At 29.2% G+C, this 17,151-nt stretch overlaps 5 protein-coding genes across 8 annotated transcripts in view; 3 read left to right on the forward strand and 2 right to left on the reverse strand.

Moving 5' to 3' along the window:
* LOC122525323 overlaps positions 1 to 1,440 on the reverse strand; it is a 20,661-nt gene extending 19,221 nt beyond the window's left edge. Inside the window, exon 1 of the mRNA XM_043648043.1 lies at positions 1,283 to 1,440. Within this exon, the coding sequence (XP_043503978.1) occupies positions 1,283 to 1,314 (32 nt within the window). The 5' untranslated portion in view covers positions 1,315 to 1,440. The remainder of the gene's footprint in view (positions 1 to 1,282) is intronic.
* LOC122525320 (mitochondrial folate transporter/carrier) lies at positions 1,350 to 12,661 on the reverse strand. Of its 2 annotated transcripts, XR_006305751.1 has the most exons (7): positions 12,059 to 12,661; positions 10,353 to 10,503; positions 9,902 to 10,154; positions 9,639 to 9,752; positions 9,317 to 9,462; positions 5,460 to 5,633; positions 1,350 to 1,444 (listed from the first exon to the last, which is right to left on the reverse strand). XR_006305751.1 is itself a non-coding variant. In XM_043648041.1 (6 exons), the coding sequence occupies exons 1-6, from the start codon at positions 12,213 to 12,215 to the stop codon at positions 5,510 to 5,512; spliced, it is 945 nt and encodes a 314-aa protein (XP_043503976.1). In that variant the 5' UTR covers positions 12,216 to 12,661; the 3' UTR covers positions 3,408 to 5,509. The 2 variants fall into 2 exon arrangements, 1 of the variants encoding a protein (XP_043503976.1); XM_043648041.1 differs by lacking the exon at positions 1,350 to 1,444 and having other exon boundaries at positions 3,408 to 5,633.
* LOC122525753 lies at positions 2,908 to 4,538 on the forward strand. Its single transcript, XM_043648680.1, has 4 exons — positions 2,908 to 2,955; positions 3,447 to 3,637; positions 3,943 to 4,050; positions 4,409 to 4,538. The coding sequence occupies exons 1-4, from the start codon at positions 2,908 to 2,910 to the stop codon at positions 4,536 to 4,538; spliced, it is 477 nt and encodes a 158-aa protein (XP_043504615.1).
* Positions 12,662 to 12,804: 143 nt separating the features above from the next.
* On the forward strand, positions 12,805 to 15,098 carry LOC122525319 (mitochondrial ribonuclease P catalytic subunit). Of its 2 annotated transcripts, XM_043648040.1 has the most exons (5): positions 13,318 to 13,407; positions 13,526 to 14,009; positions 14,082 to 14,304; positions 14,401 to 14,531; positions 14,742 to 15,098. In XM_043648040.1, the coding sequence occupies exons 2-5, from the start codon at positions 13,645 to 13,647 to the stop codon at positions 15,064 to 15,066; spliced, it is 1,044 nt and encodes a 347-aa protein (XP_043503975.1). In that variant the 5' UTR covers positions 13,318 to 13,407; positions 13,526 to 13,644; the 3' UTR covers positions 15,067 to 15,098. The 2 variants fall into 2 exon arrangements, with proteins under 2 accessions (XP_043503974.1, XP_043503975.1); XM_043648039.1 differs by having other exon boundaries at positions 12,805 to 14,009.
* A 549-nt stretch (positions 15,099 to 15,647) lies between these two features.
* The window catches only part of LOC122525799 (protein sprint-like), a 145,541-nt gene continuing 144,037 nt past the window's right edge, over positions 15,648 to 17,151 (forward strand). The window contains exon 1 of one of the 2 annotated variants that reach the window (XM_043648759.1): positions 15,648 to 15,939. The gene's annotated coding sequence lies outside the window, so the exon portion shown is untranslated. Of the gene's footprint in view, positions 15,940 to 16,357; positions 16,661 to 17,151 lie in introns of those variants that run through there. The other variant, XM_043648761.1, reaches the window with a different exon arrangement.

The following is a 17,151-nucleotide window of genomic DNA, read 5'->3' on the forward strand; positions in this document are numbered from 1 at the left end:
GGTTTGTAAGATTAATATATCTTATTCAAGTTCGTTTATTCGATTCAAACTCGAGCCACGAAATCGGGTTAATCGATTTTCAGTTATCTTCTACTTTTATACTTTTTCTTGCCTAAATACATCCCTTGCAACATTCACGATCAATGATCACGTTTGCACGGTCTTATATCTCAAACTTTCAGATCTTTTGCCGTTAGACTCGTTATGCTTGATAAAACCATAAGAAAAGGTAAGAAAAGAGAGAAAAATTTAAAATCTCGAAGTATCGATGCTCGAATGAAACACGATCTGTAGAAGTTATCGCGGTTGGTATCGTAAACGACCGATCAACTCGGCTACATTAATCCCAGGCAAGTCGTAAATCGAGAAAGGTAACCGTTACTCGCCTAAGTAAGCTCATAATCGTTTCGTCTGCTCCCTTTGAGAAGAAGAGAACGAGAAAAATAACGAAAGAGATGGAGAGAGTTATAAGGGGGTGAACGGGGCCGAACGAAGGATGCCAAGGAAAATGGGTGGAAGTTCAAAGAGGCGCACGCGCCCTCAAAACTTTCGACAAGTAGTAGACGAAACTACTATTCTGACGTCACAACCCAAGGCGTTTCTATACACACACACACACACCCTACTTCTAGTCTGGACCACGAAATAACTTGGATTTGGTATTTAACGTGGTTACTCTCCATACTTCTCATTCAAGTTTCCAAAATGCGCATTTCGAAATCTGCTTTTAAACTTGGAGAACTCCTGTTGTTGTTAAAAAATCGGCCCGCGCGAACATATTTGATTAACGTTCATTTGTTTGTTTCTCTTTTATTTATTCTGGAAATTAAAGTGCAATTTTTCTCGAGATCATCGATTAATCTTCAATCGAAAAGATTTTCTGTCTGCATAACGAAGAAGAAGAAGAAGAAGAAGAAGAAAAAATAAGACAAATTTGAAAATAGATAAGATTGTAAATTACAATCAAATAATTCTTTAAAAGAGTGGAATCTTTTTTTTCTTTCAAATATCTACCATCCTCTACTTCGAAGAATATTATCTTATCTTTATTTAAAATATCCTGTCGATAATGAGCAATTTCACGTCGATTTTCCTTCGAACGTTTTTTCCTTTTTTTTCTTTTTTTCTTATTCCATCTCATTTCATCGACTATTATTTTATTAATCTTCGATTGAAAAAGGAAAGAAAAAAAGGAAGAAAGAAAGAAAGAAAGAAAGAAAGATAAAAAGCGATTATTAATCGACTCTCGAACACAAATACGAGTGCCGCTACTAGTACATACGTTTGGTATATTCGATCCGAAGATTTGTTCATATCTCTTACTCCCTTTGAGGGAGTAACTTCCTGAATGTGCGACAGGGTCGTCGGGTCGTCGCTGAAAAGGTCGCAGTTTAAATCACATGGGCGGGGCTGAAGGTCCTGGATATCAACCAACAGTCGCCATCTGGAAACCGTACCATGAACTTACCGATTATCGTAGATAGGTTTATGAAAAATGTAAAATAAAAAATATATAAAAGCAAGAAAAGAGAGAAAAAGAAAGAGAGAGCGAACGAGAGAGAATGCTAGTGAAAGGTGGTTGAAAGGAATTGCTTCAATTTTCCATATCAAAGTTTCAAACGGACAATGAAACTCGCTCGTGAATTTCTCTTTCTCTAAAGGATTTTCACTCATCCGTTTTTCTTTTTCTTTCTTTAGCTTAAAAAAAAATATACGATCGCTTGGTGTATGTCCTAAATATTATATTTAACTACGTCGTAATATTTTCGAATTTTTCGTTATCGTAGGCGAACTTTGTACAAGATGTCGAATTTGATTTCATTATTAGCGATGTTATTAATGGAAAATTGATGATAGGAATAAGTTAAGTACTTACAAGAAGATAATATTAGATCTGTTCGAAAAGTTTTTTCTTACAAAAGCTTCAGCGTGTAATTATTTGAAGTAAGGACGAGTCATTTCATCGAACAAAAGAAAAAATCCATTAAAGTTTATTTAATATAGATATTAATTATAATATATTTTTTTAAACTATTTTAAATATTGCATTTTTGAAAAGAACGGAAAAATTGTTTTCGAGTTAACAAAGAACAAAAATTGAACACAACTTTTACGATTGATCTAATAAGTTAATTAAAAAAACGTTAGGAAAGATAAACATTTAATCTAGCAAACGGATAAAAAAGGACGTATTTCGTCTAAATGTTAAGGTTAAATATTCTAACGCGTAATAACTTAGAATTGGTCAAGTAAATTGAATCGAATTGAAAATACGTCAATTGGAATATCATTAATAGGAAAGTTCAATTTGGAATTCGTGATACTATGCCGATTGGGCACGCATAGTCGATCGATAACGTCCAAGTTCGAAACATTTAATTATCCCGCGGATCCGTTAGAAAATAGCCAATTAACAAGACAATTACAGGCTCTACGCAAATTCACCAACTCCTAATTCATTTGCGGTATTACTGAACCGTTACTCGCAGTTTCGTTAAAAGTAACCATCTTGGTTGCATTATCTTTTGTTGCGATCAAATACTAACGTAAAATGAAGTGAGTGAAAGAAGAATCTACTTTGATTCTAAGAGAAATAAAACTATCTTTTGCTTGTGATAAAAAAGAAAAAAAAGAATAACATAAAATGAAGTGAGTGAAATAATAATCCATCCGTCTTATTTTTATTTTAATAATTTTAAAAGAAAAATAAAAGTATTTAAAAAAAAGAAAAAAATGACCTTCCTTATTAAATTAATAAGAAGACATATCATAAAATGATCCAACTGTACAAAGGTGTATAAAACAAAAAAGGAATATTTTGTTATTACAGAAACGAAGGAATCATCTTTATTCTCTTTGTGTGTTCCATGTGCTCGGCACGTGGGTCAAGGGTGAAGAATATCACCCATGGCGTATCAAGGCACATTCGATCTATCGGATTTCCCGAGGGTAGCGGTATGGGGGTATAGTAAATCAATCATTCATTTTCCATCGACTAATGCGCCTCAACTTTGTCGGAGAACATCTTGTTTACTCTCTTCATATTGATGTGTCTCCTAGACGTGATTCGTTTATTACCTCTCTCCCCCCCTCTTTCAAATATTATATTTAAGATTTATCTAAATATTTATTAATCATTTCATTGCAAAAGAAAGATCTGCAAATAAATAAAATCGTACGATCATTTCATTTGTAAAATATAATTGTTTTCAATACATTTGTTAATTATTAGTTGCATCATTTGAAAAAAGATAAATCGAAATTCTTTCATCTAATATGTGAATTTTTAGTGAAGTTAAATTAAGTTTATCTTTTAGTTCCTCTATTTTGAACGTGATTAATTAATTAAATAACTATTATATTACAGGAGGAACTTAAAAACTATATCTATTATTATAAATGCGATATTTTGTTTAGTTTTTATTTCATTCGATTTTTGTTTTCAGATATTTTTTGCTCTTGGCGTACCCCTAGATATACCCGATAAATCCATATTATTTTCCTTTTACTTCGAGGCAAATTATGGTCTACCAGGCGATTGGAATTCAAGTTATTACACCGAAGTGGAACATTTGAAAAAGAAACGAAATCTCGATAGACGATTAGCCTACGATATTATATCTAAACAATTAGAAAGGTAATTCGATTACTTTTATTTTTCTACTTTTTCTATTTTCTAGCCTTAAAATTAATGGGAAATATACACAAGCATCATTTTTCTAAATTAAGAATTAAGGCATTAAGAAATAATCAACATTATTTAGCATAATTATTTTCTATCTTCCTAAATTCTCGCAATGAAAAAAAGAAACATTGCGATTATTGCACGAATAATACTTACGATTATTGCAATCTGCTTTTTAATTAAACTAATTTTTAAATTAATTAAAAAAATAAATAATAATAATGATAATAATATTAATTTGTTTTTCTTGACAATAGTAATGGCTATTCGAAACAAGATTGTTTGCTGAAAACAATTTGCGAAATTGCTAAATATTCGTTGAACGGTAACGGACTTCTCGGTGATATCATTAGGATTTTATTCGCGTGAGTTTACATTTCCAAATTCTTTAATTGACTTTATAAATTGCATTTAAATCCGTTTTTCCAATATACAGGTGTGTGCGGCAATAGCTCTGCTGTTCGCCTTGAATATCTCCTTTATTTACAATCATATTAAAAAACTGTAAAGGAAAAAAGTTGTACTATCGCAGGGTGGAAATCTAATGATTGAAAGAATTTTATCTCAGGGTCATTTTTTTACGAGATTTTGAGATCATCAACAATTTATATTATTAAAAAAGAAGATATTCAAAGTAGACAAAATTATTGTCTCACCCTGTATATACATGAATCTTTAATCAACGTAAATTGTTTAATCGCATGGTTGCACCTATTCGAAAAGACCTTCCAGCTCGCAAGACGAAAATCTTCCAAATGAGATAATTGAAGCAGAATTCGAGGAAAATTGCAATCGACGTTACAAGGACTGCGCTAAGAGTCTCTTGGATATCATAAGTCCTTTTCTACATTGATAACGTGGAGATAAGGAAAAAAGGAAAATAGGAGGAAAAAAAAACTTCAATTAAATTATTTGTCGCCTTTTGAAAAGATTTCTGCCGAGTACTACTCCAATATCCTATATTTTTGTTCTCTTTCTTTTAACAACCTTCGAGGACTTCCTTTGCTAAATAATTCCTTTTATAGGAAAAGTGGGACCTACCGACGTTGTGAGCTTTTTCTAGGCATTGCCCACAATACCAGGAAAATAGAAGAATTGTTATCTTATCTGGCAACAGACACACACACACACACACACACAACATAGTATAGTATAACGCATAATATAGCAACACACACAGTCTCAAAAACCCGCTCCATGTTCGCTTTTATGTGTGTGTTGTGTGTGTCTATCTGTTGTCCGATAAATCCGAAACAATTCTTCTGTTTCCTACGTTTTCTAAAAACGCCTGACCTTGTGGGCAATGCCTAGGTAAAGCTCACAATCCCGTTAGGTCCCATTTTTCCTATAACATATATAATACAAAAATCACTAATTTGTCTCGAGTTTAGAATATTGTTGTTTTGGTTCGGAAATCAAGCGAGTATCATTTTCGTAAGAATCGATTATCTCGAAAATACGACAATTATTATATATATATTTTTTTCTATTTTTTAATTATACTTAATTCTATACTCTGATATAAAGCAAATTAAATTATTACCCTGATGAAATTAATTGTTGTATTTATCCTACCTCGACGATATTAATAATATTTTTTGGTAAGATTGTTATTGGGAAAATAACAAAAAACTAACTAAAAGCTACCTATACGTATAAGTAATGAAATAATCGGAAATAATTTAAGATGCGTATCAACGTAAATGCCAATCATACAACAATTTCAATGTTCTCTATTAAATTTGTCTAATTTGTTGTTACCAATTTTACCTACTGTCGAAATTATTTCTTTTATCCGTTGGACACCCATTATGTGTACGCAGTCTATGAGTTGAACTTGAGGAAGTGGACAATATTCTCGTAGACCACAAAAGTTATCACCGTTGCTGGGGTCACTCTGGTAAGGTTGACACTAAGACCCTTGTAAAATCCACGCCAACCTTCATACCTGCAACGAACCACCAGCAATATGTTTTTTTACTCGTCCATAATATTTTTTTCTAATTCTTTCTTTTTTTTTCTTTTACAAAATTTAAACCCGTGTACGATTCTTGACATTCAGAATCTGTCCGTATAGAAAATAAAAAAAATATTAATAAAAACGAAATATTTGCTAACACAATTTTAATTCTTATTTTTCTAATTCCTTGTTTTAATAAGAAAAAAAAAATCGATCGTTTGATAGTTGCAAATTTTATATTCAAAAATCGTACTGCTGGTGGTTTAATAAATTTTCCCTAATAAAGCTACATAAGTATACTAGGTGTACTATTTGACTATATCATCTGAAATATATGTCCATTATTTTAGATTTTATAAAAAAAATCTATAAACGTATAGATGGACTCATACGTGGATGGATTAAAAAGTTTCGACCCTTCGAAACAATTTTTTTCAGTCAAACTTACTTTTATTTGTAAGAAATAAAAGCTTTTTTGTTTTTGAAGCTCAAAACTTTTTAATCCACCTTCACATATCGAAAATAAAATTTAATATCGTTAAATACAAGAGCCTTTTCTATCACTTTTGTTGATTTTGTTTATACTAGTTCATTTTCCACATATATGTCCCTATGTCGATTTTATTCAATTAAAAGATACACAAGAAAATATGTATACACGTATTTCGTTTTAAACGCAACACGTGATCACATTTATCGAAAAAAAAAACAGTACATCATCATCATTATTATCATCATCATTTAGAAACGGATTAAATATTTCGAATTATTATCCATCAATACTTTTAAGCTACATTTTACTTTACACATAGACATAACGAATAATGTTTTATACGATTTATATATAAGTATATGTATATATATATATATATTCTCTATACTTTGAAATAATATATGAATGGATATACATATATCAAAGGTAAAGAATATACAAATGCGTTTTCGTCTTTTTTTTCATCGTCATCTATCTTTTTGTATGTTTAAATACAAATAATTGGGATATGTGTGCTTTTAATTAAAAAGATAACGACTTCATGTACGTATGATGTGTGTATGTATGTATACATGTATGGATTTATGTAAAATGGCCAACTTAAAGCCACAAGTTAAATGTTTGCAGTACAGTACAACATTTTATTCGATCCTTTCACAATATTCAATTAAATTTAATATGGATGACTTCTCGCCTTAAGTGCATTTATCTTCTTTTTCTTCTTCTTCTTTTTTTTTATTTTATCTATTTTCTATGTTTTCTTTTTTATGAACTAAACTTTCAGTTAAATCTATGAAAATTGAGATATAAATAAATTCATTCTAGTATGTACACACAAGTGTAACGTTGAATCATATTGCTATATTCTTCATACATACATTTAGAGTACCAGACTCTAATTAAACACAAACATATATGGGCTTTTCTAACTTATTTTGTTTCTGTGTCGTTAAGATCTGTTTTATTTTATGATTTTCTTTTTTTTCATTTTTCGACTTAATTTAATAAGAACTCGTTACCGAAAATTATCGCGTATCAAATTATGTGTTATGAAACCGTAAGTTTAATAATAATACACGAACGTGAACAAAATTTTTATCGCAATTTTAATTAACAAAAATCAACGGACTCAAGCACAACGTTCAACTTAGATAAGAAGAAGTTTAATAAGATATGTAACAAAAATATGTCGCGAATCATGAATTTAAAAGAGTTATTAATCTTACTAAACTAAATTTGTGTGTCTAACATTGGTTTTATTTTGCTGTGTCTCTATACGGCAGAGAAAGAAAAACAGATAATAAAAATTATTGCATCGACAAACGAAACAATTGATATTATTTTTGCGATTATCATTCACATTACTTTTCATACACATCCTATGCCTTTTATGTTTTTAATTCTTGTAGTTAAATAATCGTTGTTGTTATTATAATTTGCTAATCCCCTTTGTAATTGAAACATTGTCAACTAAAACCAGTTTAGTTGGAGATAAAAGCATACTATTATTATTATTATAATTATTATTATTATTATTATTATTATTATTATTGCTTTACTTTTTCTTTTTTCTTTTATTAATAAATTTGTAATTGTAATACGTAAAGTAGTTAGGTTCTTTCTCGCTCTCTCATTTTATCTCATTCCTATAAAATAAAAGTGCACCGCTTAAATCATCTTCCAAAGTAATTACAAATTGCAATATGTAACAAAATTTAGGTTTCAGCTTCACTTTGGTTAAAATACATTGTTACATATATTCCTATATTAGTAGAGAAGATTGTCCGAGTTTAACATTTATATGTTTTATTAAAACATTTATGTTTCTCTTTTTAGAAAAATGTAATAAACAAAAACTAAAATATTATCCATATTTTTACTCTACATAATAATTATAATTACCAGTCTCTCTCAAAATAGCTGATAAAATAATATAAATGAATAAATAAAAATCTATATTAGTGTATTGTATTTATCTATGTTTGCTAGCATATACCATCACATTTTCTTCAAAACTTATGCCATTCTTATGATCTAAAATTACCTAAAGTTTAATATGCACAAGTATTATGAAACAGTAATGGCATATACTAATTACAATTGATAATACCATCTTCTTATCTTAAACTAAAAATAAGTCAGAATGATAATATCAAAAATTTGAGATTAACATCTCAGTTTCTTTTTTTCTTCTTATTTTTGTTATCCGCAAAACACCAATAAATTTTTCTCAGCGTTTGTAATTAATAATTATAAATAAAAGAATTGAAAATTTATCTAATTATTTGTTTTTATCTCGATCAGTGTGTGTATGTGTGTGTGTACGTGTATGTGTTTACACACATACTAATTAATTCAACTTTTACAACCGGAAATAAATAGCGTGACGAAAGACGTATAATTGTTATATCATGAATGAAATAACCTATCATTTCATAACAACGCGATTATTCAAAACACTTTTTATATCATCGCTTACTTCGCTCGAAATTTTATTTTATTTTCTCTCTCTCTCTGTGTATGCCAAGAAAATTAAACTATTCGAATGCTTTTATTATATCACACTCCGTTCGAAATCCTAAATTCATATACATTCATATTAAAAATTGACAATTACTGTTTAATAGCACTAATATTCAATATAATCGTTAAAATCTAATGCGCTATGACAGAAGCATCCACGTACGGAAGTGCTGTGTGTGTGTGTGTGTGCGCGCGTGTCTATGTTGTGTGTCGTGTGAAAAGACTACTTATTAGAAACAAAAGATATTTATATGATATTAATACTGATATCTTTTTTTTATATAATTATTAAAAAAATTCTGTGCGCGTGATTAAAAAAAAAAAAGATAAAAATGTACAACTGTAAAATCTAGTATTGCCCAAATAAATAAAAAAAAGTAATCTTGATTTAATTAAATGATTCAAAGAATTGTATGTTTTCTTACCAATCTGAGAACTGAGAAACGCAACTGAGAAAAGTTAGCGGATAGTAGATCCTTCCGCCATTTAAGCAATAGAATTAGACATTTACAGAGCTAATCTGGATAAGATATTTTTCGAAAGAGAAAATTATACGGAAAATTTTTCATAAGCGATAAATATCACGCAGATATTTGGCGTAACGTGTATAAGATAAGGCGATAAGCCTTTATAAAAACCCCTAAATCCTTCTGACCTCCATGTCACCTGAATGCAGTGCCATGTTCCTCTGTAGTCAAGATGATGATCTTGCAAGCGTGCCCTTAGTACTTGGTAAGGATATGTCACACCGGCGGCAATCACTTTAGAAACAGCTGCGAAAAGGATGTACTCGAACATATTCTAAAAATAAAAATTTATATTTAGAAGTTTGTTTGAGTTGTTTTATACCGATGTGTATAACATAATGAAAAAATATGTTTCAAGCTAACTCGACAGTAAATATTATACTCTCAGCACATCTGCAGAGTAGTCGATGATCATTAGTTTTTCAAATAACATTACATCTGAAAACTCACCAGCTTTGTATCTATAGGTAAATTCTGGTACACGTTGTATTGATTTTTCATTTCTTCATACGTCATAAACTGAATGGCTCCATGCGATACACCAAACATTCCAGGAACTAAACCCTGCGTATAACCGATGATTAAATAGCATATTAATATGACAAACTAGTCATATTAGAAAGATATTATTATTGTCTTTAACGATTAGAAGAAAGTAAATATTATTTCAATTAGTTTGTATAATAAAATTGAAAAGACAAGATAAGACATACCTTGTATAAGCCCCTGATGCCTTCGGTTCTATAAATCTTTTTAAGAGCATCGGTCACTCCTTTATATTTTTTACATTCAGCAAGATTTTTATCCTCAACGTATTGTAAACACAACCGTGTTTTCACTACCCATATTGGATTAGTCATCAATAAGGTGAGTAATCCTGCATCCGCAGCTGCCAGCATATGCATAGATGGACCTAATGGTTTTTTCGAATTTCCTCCTTGAATCCATGTCTTTATGTTATTGTAACTGTAGAGGATGAAGTCGATATAAACATGATAGTATAATGAGCACACGTATTTAAATCATTTATATATTATTATGTAAAATATAAATCTCCTATCTCAATATCAGACAATTATAATTTTTCTGAGATAGATAATCGAATTAAAAAGTGTGTGTATATATAATAAAAAAAAGATATCGCAATAAGAAATAATTCCTTACAAAAAGAAATACAATCCCCAAGAGCAGCCTGATCCCAAGACGTTTGGTGTAACTCCTCTATAGAATCCACGTATTCCTTCGCTTTTCACAATTTGCCTGAAGGCATCTACTATACCGTTGTATTGTGGTACTGATGCACGTCCATCGTTAACTACAAAAAAAAAAGAAATAAGAACAAAAATAGTTAAGGATTTTATAATGGAATAATAATTGCAATTTTAATGGATTTTATAATGGAATAATAATTTAAAAAAAGATTATCCTAACAAAATTGTTTTCTATCTTCTTCTTTATTTGTTCTATATTTTATTTGATCCTTACAATGAAGACAATACTGTATCATTAGATAAACAATTAGCTAACTTTTTAGCAACAACAAAAGATATTTACGGTCTAATTAGAATGATATGTTACAATGAAAAATGTATATAAATCGATTCTCCATTATCACATGTCAATGAAGTTTATCGCATAGCACCAAGTCTTATTGCAACATCGGCTTTAATTTTATGCTATAAGAGCTAATGATAATATTTTATTTTGTATTTTTTTCTAGCGCAATATCAAATACGCCGATAAAGTTTAAATATAATTTCGTATTTCCAATCATTGTTTTGTTCTTTCTTATCTAGAAAATTCGAAAGTTTAATTTATCGCAATACTAACGTTATCGCGAATGAACGATAATTTCCAATTATAATCAATTCAATATTTATAGTATAGTTTGTTTTATTTATTATTAAAATAATTATTCCAAGATAAATAAATAAATATAATAGTTCTTGTATTTACGAATTACAAATGGCGACGAAAAAATTGGGTACCATTTGTAATTGGAAAAAAAAATTTTAAATTCGGACAGAAAAATGATTTCTTAACGCAATTTGCAAATACAATCGTTTGCTACGATGACATTTGACTTTCGCTTTTGTTGGTTTAAAGAGAAAGAAAGAATGGCATAATCTCACGAGTTCAGTAGTTTTCACGTGCATCTGATGTAATAATGAAGTGGAATTTCTCGCTGTTTGGTAATCGGCCAACAAATTTTACGACGAAAATAATATACGCGTGCGTCTTTTCTGACGAAAACAGCACGTGAGGTTTTAACATCAGAATTAGAAAAGAAGATAAATAATATTTACATTTAAATGCATAACGTTTTTTCTAACCTAACAGGATTGTTATTAGAGACCACCACGTCTTTATCGATCGATTTATGCGAAAAATAAACGTCATACTTTGTAATTGTTCTAAGAATTATATCTATACGTATTTCATATATAATGCATGCATACATACTTAATAAGTATGAAAAAATAATGTGTTGATAAACATAAGACAATAAAAAGAAAATAAAAGAAGAAGATAAGAACGATATTTACGTTGTTAGTAGGTAAATAATCAAATAAAAATAAGTAGCTTTTATTTAAAAAAAAGTTTTTGTTTATATATAAAAAAAAAGAAAAAAAAAAAATATTGCAACCACCCTCGTATATATGCAAGTTGTGTGTATCTATGTATATATGCAAGTATGTGTGTACCTATGTATATATGCATGAATAATAAATCAAAAATAAAATATGATGAACAAATAAATATATACAGTTCGTGTTAATGTACGAATATATGTATATAGATATATATATATATAGTTTCGTTTCATCTTCCATAGATAAGTAGGTAGATGATAATGGTTTAATGCTCACCTGCCAATCTAATTTTGATTAGATCTAACGGATGAAGGGTCAATGTCGAAACAACGCCACCGGATATACCGGCGACAAAATATTCATACTTGAAACGACTAAGCGTTGGCAGGATACGATTAGTCCCTGTTGTATTATTCGCTTGAATCTTCGACATGTTAGCGTCAACGTTCTGTTGATGTTCAATGTTCGTTACCGCTTCTTCAACTTCAATTGCAACGGCATCCTCGCCGGTACTACTAGCGATGTACGTCTCCAATCTCCGGCATAATTCTTGATCCGCGATAGGCACTGTCTTTGTATTACCAATTTCTAACAACAAAGATGAATCGTTGTTCACCGTCTTGTCGCTTCTTTTATTTTCTTTATTTTCTTCCACGATTTTAACTTATTTATATAGATTTCTCAAATTTATACTATTCCTCGAGTTACGTATTTTTTTCTATTTCTTTTCGTTCCTCCTTTTCTTATATTCCAGTCTTATTCTCTCATAAGTAATAAGTTATGTAACGAAAGACACGACACGCACGTCGAACTCCGCCATACTAAAAGGACAAGACGAGATTTGTTCGACTTGGACCTTCTGCGCATGCTCCAACACTGATCGAGTCCGAAATTCTCCGACCTTATACGATATTCACCGAACGTCAAAGCAATGCTAACCCTTCTCATGAAGCCAACGTTACTTCGAAAAACTACCTAGAAATATCAATGCGATGCTAGTAATTAAAAATATGGTGTCACTTTCTTTTCTATTATATATACTAACGCATACACTTTTATCGAATTCTGCAGTTTAATATGATTAAATAAGCTAAGAAATAATTTTTTTTACACATTTATTCTCATAGCAATGATTCTATAAATTCTAGAATATAAACTAGGGAATATTGCTTGCTATGCAAAAAGTTACTACTGTTGGCCCATGTTATTGTTCCATAACCTATAAAATTATGTTATTCATTTTTGATATATATTGATTCAATGTTTATAGAAAACTAAATTTTTTAAAAATATTGATGCACATACAAATATTATTTTCTTAAATGGAGTTTATTAGAGCATCAATGAGAATTCTCTTACGCCATAGAAGTATAGTGAACAAACAAATAACGAATAAACTATATACTATAAAAGTAGCTCAAGAATTGTTATCCGAGCAAAAATTATCGAGCAAAAGTATATTAGATAATCAACATAAAAATGAAACATTATTGAACATAACAGAAACTTTATCTCCATTATTTGAAACAAATAATCCATCGGAGGATTTATTTTTAAATATACGCAATGATATCATTAATAAACATTTGATACCAGAAAAAAGTGTCGATCTTAACATTTTGGAAGTATGTATAAAAAATAGTAAATTTGAAGCAGCTAAATCTTACTTCGAATATTTAAAAAGCAAGAATTATCCTATCAGTAATTTTATTTTACTGAAATATCTGCATGTATTAAATTCAGGAAAAATACCAATATCGAATTTAATAGAGGAAGATATTATAAATATATGTAATAAAATACAAAAGGATTATGAAATTTTACCTTCTTCGATTTTGCTAACTTGCGTTCATACTTTATGTATGACTAGTAAATGGGAAAATACATTTGATTTAATAAAAGTTAATGGTACAATCGAAGATGTTAATCCTGCCATGTTGTCACATATAGCAATGGCTGCATTTAAAAATGGGAAACCAAAGATTGGATTTGAATTTCTAGAAGAACTAGCAAATAGTAATAGTATTGATGGGAGGATCACTTTATACAATATATATTTAGATTATTATTTGCTAAATAAAAAAAAAGAATTAAACAATGCGATTCACAAAATATTTCATTTTTGGGAGAAACATGATGTTGTACCAGTAGCACCTGTTATCAATAAATTTGTAGATGTTTGTAAGGAAGCAGGATGGGAAGGACATCATGTTAGGATTTCAAATGAGTATGCTATACTACTCTTTTAATATTTTATTTTACTCAAATATATGACTAATCAATATTTTATTTATTTTAGTGGCCAATGCAGTCATTGCCAAAATTATTTATCACCGATTACTTACAAAACTAATTTTAACAAACTATCTAAAACTGTAATTAATGACATAATAATAGGTGACGATATTTTTCAAAAGACCTCTCCAAAAGAATTGAATAATTTTAAAAGTTTTATTAGAAAATTCAAACCATTTGACATTGTGATAGATGGTCTTAATGTAACATTAAGTAAAACTCAAATCGTAAGTGTACAAGTATGATAATACATATATATAAATAATAATAATAATAATAATAATAATATTAATTATCATTATCATTTTTTTATCTATATTTAGCTGAATTTTATAATAAAAAGATTTACTATAGAAGGTAAAAAAGTTCTGATCATTACACGACAACATCAATATAAATCGAACAAATGGAAATTTAATCAGGATAACTTCTATGTTTACTTTCTTAAAAATAAGTAAGTTCTATTTATGTTACTAAGAAATAATTTGTGGATCTAATCTCTTGCGCTATGATTTAATACACTGAATTGCTTAGCCATAAAACGTATCATGCTGCATCACTGCTTGTTTCTGCCATAAAACGTATCATGAGTCTCATATGTTATTGTAGCGCAAGGGGTTAATTTTAAAATACAAATCAATATTTTAAATTTTATATTTTATAGCACACAGGATGATCCTTTTATATTATATGCAACATTATCTAGTGGAAATAATTCGAAGTTTGTTTCTATCGATCGAATGCGACAACATCATCATAAACTCAAAAAATTTAATTTACACAAAGACTTTATACGGTGGCAATTTGGTCATCAATATACTTGGCATTTTGACGATCTAATTAAAAAGCATATTTTGGTAGATCCTGTATCATATAATTCTTTTGCGCAAGTTAAAAATGGTCATTGGCACATACCTTATAAAGATTCAATGAAAGCGTTGCACAGGCCTGCTGAAACATGGGTCTGCTTACGTTGTCCTAATGAATGATTAATAATAAGTATATTCATTTCGCTGATTAATCCAGTCTTTTTTTTATAACATTTCCTTAGTAATATTTCATTACTATTTCGAGTAATCAATAATTTTAATGTATTTTATAATATAAATACATTAAAATTTTATTATAGAAAATAAATAGAATGATAAAAGTAAATGTACTGTAAAAACATTTAAAACGAAAAGTTTTCTTTTAATATAGTAAATATTATTTTATTAAGATAATGTATTTTGGACTAGGGAATATATAACTTAATTTTTAAATACTAATTTATTCAATGAAATAATTTTATAGTGAATTTGTAAAATAAGAAGTTTTTCAAATAATTATTGTAATATAATTTATACAATAATGTATATGTTATTGTTTAATCAATAACAATATGTATATGTATTTTTATGTATCATCTGGCTTTTCTATATATATAACTATATTTATTTAACTTGAAAAAAATGTATTCAACGGTACCGCCATTACGGAAAGATAGTACACATAAGATTGGAAGATGGTGCATCGATCGGCGTAGATGTCGCATTAAGAACACAGTAAGTGAGTATTATACAGTTCATGTACATTTTTTGGTGCGTGCGCGTGTCAGTGCAACAGGTGTCGCGGTATTTTACCTTTCTCGCCTGTTTATTAACGACCTTGAAGTTTGCGAATATTATGTTTTTTAATGATACCATCGTAAAACCGTAAAACAAAAAACAAGTGAATTTTCTTCACATGATCTATCATTTTTTAATGACTGTATTGTATCATTAAGAAGTGTTGTGCTATCGTTGAGACATGAACGAGATAATTTGCATATAAATACCTTTAAAATACCATAAGAAGAATAAGAAGGGACGATGTTGTCATTGGTAAGCACGATATTATTTCTCATCGTCTTTGTCTTATATTTCAAACATTGATTTACGTAACGCCACGATAAATCGTTGCTGCGATCTAACATATTTTATTTAATCCTGCCAATCAAAATAATCCTTAAACAATAGTTTTGAATATGCGGTACATGTATGTCACGATGCTAGTACGCGCCATTTTCATTTGTCACACGTGTAATTCGAAAATCGCGGCACTTTCTTCACCTCTATGATGAAATTCGATTTTTGAACGATTATTCTTCAGTTATAAATCAGTAAATACTTGAAATATCCTAATTACCTCGATTAATGTAACATTATCATAAAATTACGAGAAATCGAGTAAAGAACGTTCGAAAATATTCGATGAAAATTCAAAAACGGTTATTTCGTAAGTTTCCAATATGGCCGCCGGTACTGTCATCTCAGGCAAGTCCAAGATATACAAGTCACGTAAGAAGTAACTCGTTAAAAACGTTTTTCTCACGACTTAAATTAAACGTTTTAAATGTTAACTTGATTGATACAACGATTAGAAAGAAAAACGTCTTACGTGGCTTCAAATTCTATGAAATAGGATTTAAAAAGATGGTGTGTTTACGTGTAAGAATATATATGTAAGTTGTGTATCTATGTATGCGTGAAGAGCATCGATCGAACGAGGCCAAGATCTGTACAATCGATTTATCTCGGATGACACATTCCTTCCTATTAAAAGGTATTAAAAGGGTTTTTATTTTAAGTTCATATTATAGTTATTGATATTATTTTACGTGTATATCCGTGTCAAGTTATCGAATATTATTGTCTTAGGTGATAGGTAGGTGGCAGCAAAGGTATCGCGTATATAACTCTCACTATTATTTACAATAGATTTTGCTTTTCCTATATGTCTATTTATTTCTATTTCTTTTTTATCGTATATCTAATTGTCTATAAAAAAACAATAATAATAATAGTAAAATGGAAGTTAACTCAAAATATTTGCGTAGTCAAATTTATTATGATTATTATTAGATACGGTGTTATATTGATCGCTTATGACTCACATTTTTATTAATAATTTGTTTAAACAATAAATAAAAGAAGTAGAATTTATTGTCGATGAAAGGAAAAGAATTGTTGCAAAAATACGTGGGAAAATAAAATCAAATAAGTAAAGCAGAATAAATTGTCGAATAAAATAATTAAATCGTTTCGGGAAACGAG

This window comes from Polistes fuscatus, unplaced genomic scaffold, assembly GCF_010416935.1.
Source record: "Polistes fuscatus isolate 324 unplaced genomic scaffold, CU_Pfus_HIC Scaffold9, whole genome shotgun sequence".
Taxonomy (NCBI): Eukaryota; Metazoa; Arthropoda; class Insecta; order Hymenoptera; family Vespidae; genus Polistes; species Polistes fuscatus.

Excerpts from the sequence above, each read along its gene's own strand:
- LOC122525753 (XM_043648680.1), top strand. The coding sequence starts at position 2,908 with ATGGCGTATCAAGGCACATTCGATCTATCGGATTTCCCGAGGGTAGCG. Across the intron at positions 2,956-3,446 it reads CGGATTTCCCGAGGGTAGCG|ATATTTTTTGCTCTTGGCGT; the intron begins GTATGGGGGTAT and ends TTTTGTTTTCAG. Across the intron at positions 4,051-4,408 it reads ATCATTAGGATTTTATTCGC|ACCTTCCAGCTCGCAAGACG; the intron begins GTGAGTTTACAT and ends CTATTCGAAAAG.
- LOC122525320 (XM_043648041.1), bottom strand. The coding sequence starts at position 12,215 with ATGTCGAAGATTCAAGCGAATAATACAACAGGGACTAATCGTATCCTG. Across the intron at positions 10,504-12,058 it reads AATCAAAATTAGATTGGCAG|TTAACGATGGACGTGCATCA; the intron begins GTGAGCATTAAA and ends TTTTTTTTGTAG. Across the intron at positions 10,155-10,352 it reads TGGGGATTGTATTTCTTTTT|TTACAATAACATAAAGACAT; the intron begins GTAAGGAATTAT and ends CATCCTCTACAG.
- LOC122525319 (XM_043648039.1), top strand. The coding sequence starts at position 13,105 with ATGGAGTTTATTAGAGCATCAATGAGAATTCTCTTACGCCATAGAAGT. Across the intron at positions 14,305-14,400 it reads CATTAAGTAAAACTCAAATC|CTGAATTTTATAATAAAAAG; the intron begins GTAAGTGTACAA and ends ATCTATATTTAG. Across the intron at positions 14,532-14,741 it reads GTTTACTTTCTTAAAAATAA|CACACAGGATGATCCTTTTA; the intron begins GTAAGTTCTATT and ends TATATTTTATAG.